General features: G+C 51.8%; 1 protein-coding gene across 1 annotated transcript in view; it reads left to right on the forward strand.

The window, feature by feature from the left end:
* Positions 1–2,650, forward strand: part of MYH3 (myosin, heavy chain 3, skeletal muscle, embryonic) — a 21,353-nt gene extending 18,703 nt beyond the window's left edge. Inside the window, exons 37-42 of the mRNA XM_010843006.1 lie at positions 1–97; positions 922–1,092; positions 1,187–1,291; positions 1,451–1,546; positions 1,641–1,778; positions 2,508–2,650. The exon at positions 1–97 is cut by the window's left edge and continues 21 nt beyond it. Of these exons, the coding sequence (XP_010841308.1) occupies positions 1–97; positions 922–1,092; positions 1,187–1,291; positions 1,451–1,546; positions 1,641–1,778; positions 2,508–2,534 (634 nt within the window). The 3' untranslated portion in view covers positions 2,535–2,650. The remainder of the gene's footprint in view (positions 98–921; positions 1,093–1,186; positions 1,292–1,450; positions 1,547–1,640; positions 1,779–2,507) is intronic.
* Positions 2,651–8,625: the final 5,975 nt, after the last annotated feature.

The raw sequence follows: 8,625 nt of genomic DNA on the forward strand, positions 1-8,625 counted from the left end.
GCTGGAGACGGACCTCGCGCAGCTCCAGAGTGAGGTTGAGGATGCCAGCAGGGACGCGAGGAACGCTGAAGAGAAAGCGAAGAAGGCCATCACCGATGTGAGACCCCTCCCACCCTCTCCAGCCCTGAGCTGGTTCCCATCAGAAGGGGTGGGGCCTCCCCAGGGCACATGTGGGGTGAGCTCTGCTCTAGAAGCACTCCCCCGACCCCCAGAACTCAGCGTGTGCCCTCCCACACATTAATAAGGGAGGGGGGGGGGCATGAAAAATAACAGGAGTGTGGATGAAAAAGACCGGCATTCGGTTCATGTCTTGTGCCCTGGGAGAGGTATGCTCTTCTTCGGTTCTATGTATGACTGATTCCAAATATGAAAACGAGACAACACCACCCCCCGCAATTTGTTTGGATCGTACCTAATGTCACCTCACAGAAAGCCCGCTTCCCGCCCCAGCACCCACCTTGCTGCTCCAGAGGACGGTCCCTGGACGCGCGAGTCCCACAGCGCCACCTGCTGCTGGTGGGGAGCACTACCCCGCGATTTTCCCCGCCCTGCACCACCCGCATCTCCAGTTGCCTTAGCCTCCCGACCCCACACCCGTGATGCTGGGTTATAGACTCAGAGTCCTATAACTCACGGGTTGGTAATGAAAGAAGGGATTTCCTTGGGGGTGGGGAGGTCCTAAAGGGGCCAGTTTAAGAAAGGGGAGAAACCACTTTCCATCCAGCCCTTGGAGGTCTCACTGTCTGGCTTATATGCCTGGTGCAGCTCTTCCCAGAGTCCATGGTGGCGTGGTGGGCTCAGGCATCATGTCACCTGTGTCCTTTGTCAGCAGCATGGCTCTAGTCCTCCGAGTCCCCAGATTTTGACAGTTCCAAGCACCTGACCTTTGTTTACATCTCAGTGGGATGATGTGCTTTTCAGGCGGCCATGATGGCCGAGGAGCTGAAGAAGGAGCAGGACACCAGCGCCCACCTGGAGCGGATGAAGAAAAACCTGGAGCAGACGGTGAAGGACCTGCAGCACCGCCTGGACGAGGCTGAGCAGCTGGCCCTCAAGGGTGGGAAGAAGCAGATCCAGAAGCTGGAGACTCGGGTACTTGGGGGAGGGACCCCAGCATAATAAGCGGAGCTTTCCAGCCTGCCCTGGTCATGCTTCAGCCCGACTAACTTCCCAAGTGCTCCCCCAGATCCGAGAGCTGGAGTCCGAGCTTGAGGGGGAGCAGAAGAAGAACACTGAGTCTGTCAAGGGCCTGAGGAAATATGAGCGGCGGGTCAAGGAGTTAACTTACCAGGCAAGTGGAAGGAAACCCCAGGGGCATTTCCTCTGTAACGCGGAACCTCACCCTGGGTCCTCTCCAGAAAACAGGAAGAAACTCTTTAGCCCAGGCACTGGGACCCTGTGTGTCCCTGTCCCCTCCTGGTGACCTGCTATCCCATGTTCTCTCTTGAAGAGTGAAGAGGACAGGAAGAATGTGCTGAGATTACAGGATCTGGTGGACAAACTTCAAATGAAGGTCAAGTCCTACAAGAGGCAGGCGGAGGAGGCTGTAAGTCAGCAAGATCCCAGGGCGACACCCGCCCTGCTTGCCTGGGAGCTCCAGAGAGGGGCTCACTGCTCATACCCACTTGACTCGCTTTTAGGATGAACAAGCCAATGCTCATCTCACCAAGTTCCGAAAAGCTCAGCATGAGCTGGAGGAGGCTGAAGAACGGGCTGATATTGCCGAATCTCAAGTCAATAAGCTGCGAGCAAAGACCCGAGACTTCACCTCCAGCCGGGTAGGTGGTCCTGAGGCACTGGGTGGGGAGGGCGAGGAGGGGAGGTGTGGCTCCCGGGGAGGAAGCCCCCGAGATGGAGACATTTTTGAGATGGACGGGACCCTGGAACACCATCGACTTTAGAACTGGTCCATCTGGGATTTGCTTAGAATCACACAGCTGAGAAGAGCCCGGCTAAACCCAGGTCTGGGAGTCCCAATAAAACACTGTCCTGAAGAGCAGGGAGCGATCCCTCCGTGGGAAGGGAGCTCTCGGGCGCCCTCTGCCGCCGGCCTCCGTCACCGCACTCATGGCGTGTAGGTCCCTAAGTGGAAGTCGCTCAGTCTTGTCTGACTCTTTGTGACCCGTGGACTGTAGCGCACCAGGTTCCTCTGTCCATGGGATTCTCCAGGCAAGAATACTGGAGTGGGTAGCCATTCCCTTCTCCAGGGGCTCTTCCCAACTCAGGGATCGAACCCAGGTCTCCTGCATTGCAGGTGGATTCTTTACCACCTGAGATACTAGGGAAGACCTTCCCTGGGCTGTTCTAAGGACCAGGCTCTCGGGCCTGGGGTGACTGCCACCATGTAGATAGTCGTGTATCCATTTGCCTGCGATCCAAAGAGTACCCCGTGTCCTCTGAGACAGACAAGCATGCACCCCGGATGCTTGCAGGGAGGGGGAGCAGCAGGAAGTGAGGCTCTGCTGACAGAACTAGAACTAGAACTAGAAATGCCCATTTTCCCCCAGATGGTGGTCCACGAGAGTGAAGAGTGAGCCCCCTCCTCTGCAACAGGACGGAAAATATGCAAAATGTGTATTTTCATGGTTCCTGACTCTGATACTTTCCATGTGACTGCTTTTCACATGCAATAAACTTTGTTTTCAGTTTGGGGCTGTTTCATTGTATTTGTCTTCTCTTCCCAGTGTGGAAATGGTTCGCTGGTCATACTTATGCCCAATGTGGAAATCTCAGCAGATGGCTTGATAAAGCGATTCTGCATATTTTCTGGGGTGTGTATGTGGGGACAGGGAGAGATTGCTTTTGGTTTACATTTGAGATTAGGTTAACCACTGCTCTGGCAGGAGAAGGGGGAGTTTGTCTAAAGAGACATCTCCCAGTACAACATGAGGGAAGCACGAAGGCTTGGTTCAGGAAAGCCCTGTCTCAAGTTGAACTGGATTATAAGGCAGGGGCTAGAGTCCCCCTACACCCTCTCAGGGAACTGCCCTGGAGTACAGGAAAAGTTTGTTAGGCAGCACTCCATGTGAGCGCTGCACTAACTACTAGAAACACAAATCAGTGAAATAGCGCCAGTTCCCCCGGAGCCCAGGCGACATCTACCACTGAGTTCTTGGCTCAGTCTACATGGTTTCAAAGCCGCACAGCAGAAAATCCCACCCCTACCCAGGGTAAGCCTGTCTTTATGAGAAAATACAGTAGGAAGTCAGAATACTACCTGGGCGAACTGCTACAGAAACAGAATCGTCAAACTTGGAATTATTTGTTCATCATTATCAGAAATATTGTCAAATGCCCTCCTTTATCTGATTCTGGGGGATGAGATGACCCAGACTTACTCAGGAGGAGTTAAAGCACCAGGAGAGCTCAGCGCCTTCTGGGATTTGTCATCCACAGAAAGGGGGCCACTGTGGCCTGTCATTGATTTCAGATCACCTTACCTCAAAGACCACATCTGTCTCTCGTGCTTTCCTCCTTTCTGGCAACGCTGTGACTAGAACGCGCGGTGTCCTCCTGGGGGGTCTGTTGTTGAAAGGAATCCCAGCAGTGAGACCAAGGCTGGGCCAAAGGTTGCATTTGCCCAGAGCCTCTCTGCTGCACACCGATGGCTATAGGCCACCTTCCAGGGAAAGCAGGGGATGGAAAAAGCAGACAAAGCTTGTTACAGAGGTGTTCATACTGGTAGATGAAGAAGGAATGAAAGGTCTGGCACGTCACCATTTTTATACAAATTATGAACCCCTGACGAATTATGGCTACTAGTATCACAAAAATAAGACAAGACATGGCATGCCTGCAGAAAGAAGTATATACATCACTGCCCAGGAAAAATTCCCATCCAGCAATCACACTGGGGTCTGATCCAGACCCTAATCGCATCCACCAACTTACAGGAAAGCAGAAACAGACCCAAGATAGAACCAATAAACTCTAGGATACGGGGAACGCAACTGAACACATCTAATTTTTTCAATAAATGAATCACAAGGGAAAAAATCCGTGAAAGAAATGGAAGGAGGAATTCTAGATTAAAAGAGACTCCGCCCTATCCACCAACTGCTTGGCTTGGATGTTGTAAGGATACACATGTATATCCCATCAGGTAAAATGTGAATACTGACTAGATATTTGATGATGATATGGGATTATTGTTCATTTTCAAGGTGATACTATGATAATGTTTTCTAAAATAGTCCTTATCTTTTAAAAATATGTAATAAAATACAGATAAGAAAGGAAGAAAGAAAAAAGAGGCAGGCAGGCAAGCAAGACCACCTCTGAAGTGAACTCATTTTATAGAATTTTAAGCAAAGAATTGATGAGAGAGATACCTGATGCATTTTATGTAGACCGGGGCCATAAAGCTGAAAACCCCTGAGGCTGTAGGACCTGCCACGCCCACACACTGACAGCGCAACATTTCACACGAAGAAGGTGAGCAGGTGGGTTCTGGAAGGAATCCATAACTTTCCAGTTAGGCTCTGATTTGGTGAGGGACATTACTTTGCCAACAAAGGCCCGTATAGTCAAAGCTGTGGTTTTTCCAGTAGTCATGTATGGATGTGAGAGTTGGACCATAAAGAAAGCTGAGCCCGTGTATACCTGTGGCGGATTCATGTTGATCTATGGCAAAACCAATACAATATTGTAAAGTAATTAACCTCCAATTAAAAGAAATAAATTTATTTTTAAAGATAAATAAAATAAAATAATCAATTGGAAAGAAAGCTGAGTCCTGAGGAATTGATGCTTTTTAACCATGGTGTTGGAGAAGACTCTTCAGAGTCCCCTGGACTGCAAGGAGATACAACCAGTCAATCCTAAAGGAAATCAGTCCTGAATATTCATTGGAAGGACTGATGCTGAAGCTGAAGCTCCGATACATTGGCCACTTGATGCAAAGAGCCGACTCATTAGAAAAGACCCTGATGTTGGTAAAGATTGAAGGCAGGGGGAGAAGGGGATGACAGAAGAAGAGATGGTTGGATGGCATCACTGACTCAATGGACATGAGTTTGAGGAAATTCCGGGAGATGATGAAGGATGGGGAAGCCTGGTGTGCTGCAGTCCGTGGGGTCACAAAGAAGTCGGACACAACTGAGCAACGAACAACAACAAAATGGTAACATTCATTTTTTGTTAATATTGTGATCAACTGTGCCAGTGTTCGTTTATTCCACAAAGCAAAGGATGCCCATGACTATAGAAAATATAAGCCCTATTACTGCAGAGAGAAAGGAAAGCATGAACCTCATTCCAAATAAGCCCCAGCCGTGCCCCACGTGGGAGCAGGGGGAGTTGAGTCTGGGAGCAGAGAGGGGGGCGGTGGACTCGAGCCTGTCCCCTGAACTCCATCCCCGGTTGACCCAGTGAGGACAAATCGAGGCTGTTGGCCCTGCTTCACAGAGGAAGAAACGGAACCACAGGGTAATGAGCTCAAGGTCACACTGGCCTTAGAACTGGGATTCTCCCTAGCGCCCAAACTCCCCTGCACTACAAAACACCCCTCCCTGAGCAGCTGGGAAACAAACGTGACAAGGACCTCGAGGCGGCGGGCTTGAGGGTGAGAGTCCGTCATAGCTGGACAGATAAACACATGGCACACACGTTTTTTTCCTTTTGACTGTTACCATTTCTGTTAAGTTCCTCCAGGCCTCCACTCTGACTCTTCTTGTCCCATCAGCCCGGCCCACTCTGTCTTAAGAGAGTCTCCCCTCAGACAGGCCAAGTCCCTAGGAACTCGGTGACCTTTAGCTCATCTGCAATATCGCTTGGTCCTTTTGCACGTGAGCCCCAAAACAGAGTGGCAAAAAATGGTGAGGGTCCCCCCTTCAGGCTAAGTTCTCTGGGTGGAATCCCACCACCTTCAGATTAAGAGCCATTTCAAGTTACTTTTCCTTTTCATAGATAGCCTCACCTTTTATTATTTTTTTCCTGGTACTTGAACATAGAATTTATTAATTCTCCCCCTGTAATTCTTACACTATCCAGAAAACTTTCTGAAGTCTTTACTGAGCCAAATCTCTTGGCAGTAGGTTTCTATTTTTTATTACCTTTTATAATTTTTTAATTACACAAGAAATACATGATCAACACAGGATTTAAAAAATACATCTGTCAGCTCTAAAGGGACTGTGGGCTAGGATGGCAGACTGCTTTATTTGGAAGTGAGGAGATCCTGATTTATGATGGTCAGGGGGCCCCCTTCCTCACAACGTGTAAGGGACTCGGCTTCTAATAAGAGCCACATGTCCTCATGGCAGGGGTGGGAGGGGAAGGCGGACAATTGGCAGTGCTCTGCAGCCTCCTCCTCCTCCTGCTGGACAAGGCCGCCTCCCCCTCCAACCCTTTCTCCACGCCTGGTCCCTGCGACAGCTGAAAGCTTTAATAAAGCAAAGTGTGCCTGGGAATGTGGGCTGAGGAAGCCTCCCAGAAGGTGGAGGTCTATTTCTACCCCTCCCAATAATCCCATTGCTAAAAACAGCTGAGGCTGAGCTCTCCTGAGGCTGCTTGCTGGGGCCCAGCCACGGTCCGGTTACCCTGAGCAAGGCCTAGACGTTCCGGAGGCCCTCAAGCCCTAGGTGCAGCAGCCGGGACCCAGGATGGTACCGATTATTTTTAGCTAAGATGTGTCATGCTTTCCATGGCAGTGAGGAGCAAGAAGCCTGGGCATCTGAGGGCCTTCTCCATGTTTTATCAAACAAGAGGTGGTCCTCAGAGCCCCAAGGAGGAGCAGGGGAGCGGGTGCTAGACACCCTCAGGCTGCCTTCATCAAGACCCCTGACGCCAGCCTGCAGAGAGAAGGGGCAGCTCAGGTAAAGGAAATGGACCATTGTCGTCAGCAGAGGGTTACCCAGTGACCCAGAGATACATAGTAAATGAGTCAGAGCCTCAAGAACAGTCAAGGAAATAGGAGTACTCAAAGGTGATGGGAAACAAAGCAAACCACAGAGGTAGCAGGGAGCCGAGGAAGGTGACAGGGTGACATGTTTCACAATCAGAAACCAACAGACAGGCAGTCCCTTTAGCGGTGAGCACAGTGCTCTGCACGCAGCAGGCACTCTACGCACAGCTGAACTCAACTCCTGGTAAGAGGGGGAAATGGGGGGACTCAGTGTACCCTTGGGGAGAACTGGTTCTTCTGACTTTCTGCCTCTCCTATCAGTAGTAAAGACATAATAATAACCCAGAAGATGTTCTTTACAAATCTGTCAACAATCCTAACCATGCACATGAATTTCTTGGCTTCCCAAAACAGCAGGTGTGGGCACGGCTGTTTGCAGTTCACACTGGCTCAGAAACCTGGGTAGAGAGTCAAGCATCAGCGAGGAGGCCCTGGAAGGGGGTGTGGGGGGTGGTGGGGAGCGAGGTGTGAAGACCGCCTGGGGCAGAGGCGGCACCTCCCCAGGCTCCAACGCTGCTGCCGTCTCAGGCCTGAGGTCTCACACTGACTCATCCCCCTGTGTTCACCCACTGCCTACTCCATGCCCAGGAACGGGAAATGGGCCAACAGAAGTCTCCAAGAAAGCCAGATCAGGACCATGTAGAGAGAGACCCCTTGCTCTGAGCTCCCGGGGCCGAGTGGGGAGGGGCAGCCGGTGGAGGGACAAACATTCCCAAATATGGCGCAGCCTCAGCCCGGGGCAGGATTAGCAGCCGTGGCAGCTGTGCCTATTTGGGGCCTGGGGTCTCTGTCCCCTGGGCAACAGGTGCAGAGACTGGGAGCAAGGCATTTACAGGGGCGTTTATTTTGGGGGCTTCTTGGCCTCAGGCCCAGGGACCGGAGTCAGCCTTTCGCATAAGGGTCCTAGGCCAGAAACCTAACATCTCCTTCTGTCTCCCTTCCACTCCCAGGCTTGCTTGAGACGCCCACCGAGTAAGTCTGGGAGGCAGAGACAAGTCAGCCCCTTCGCACCACCCACCCCACTGCTCACACTGGGGAGCCCAACATGGTGATGAGGGGAGCGTGCCTGCGGTGGCCAGACACCATTTAGGCTCTTTCTCAAGGGCACTCGCAGGTCATTCCTACACCAGCCTACAAGCCAGCAAAGATGGGGTGGTCCCTTTTGGAAGTAGACTAAAGGACATGAGTTTTTCTCAGTTTAAGTGACTTGCCTTCAGTCCCACAGTGAATCCAGACCACAGAAGGTCCTGGGTGTAGTGTCATGAGTGGCCCATAGACTTACATTGAGTCAGTGTGATGTGGCCACAATCAACCTCCCATGGCCAAGAGCGAGCAGCCCATGGTCCTGGGGACCCAGTCGGAAAGGGGCCAAGCCCCCTGGAGGGTCAGCTGGTCCTGATGCGATCGCAGAGAGCCTTAAAATAGCGTCTCCCGCCACTTCTCCCCCTTCCTCTGTGTCCCCCTGGAGAGGGTCAGAGCGGCAGCACCAATGGGCTGCGCCCACGCCCAGAATCAGTCCTGTCGGCCACGAGGAGCCCCAGACAGCTCCACAGGCAGGGATTTAAATTCCCAACTCTGGTCGCAGGACCGTGGCCCCTGCCTGCGTGGCTGGGCGCCGACACTCGGCTCACACCTGCTCAACCTGTGCTGCCTTGAATCCTGAGCAGTCTGCTACTGCCTTTGTTTTACTGTCTGAAATGTGGGCTTGACGATGAACACAG

The sequence above is a fragment of the Bison bison genome, unplaced genomic scaffold (genome assembly GCF_000754665.1).
Source record: "Bison bison bison isolate TAMUID 2011002044 unplaced genomic scaffold, Bison_UMD1.0 scf7180017864180, whole genome shotgun sequence".
Classification (NCBI taxonomy): Eukaryota; Metazoa; Chordata; class Mammalia; order Artiodactyla; family Bovidae; genus Bison; species Bison bison.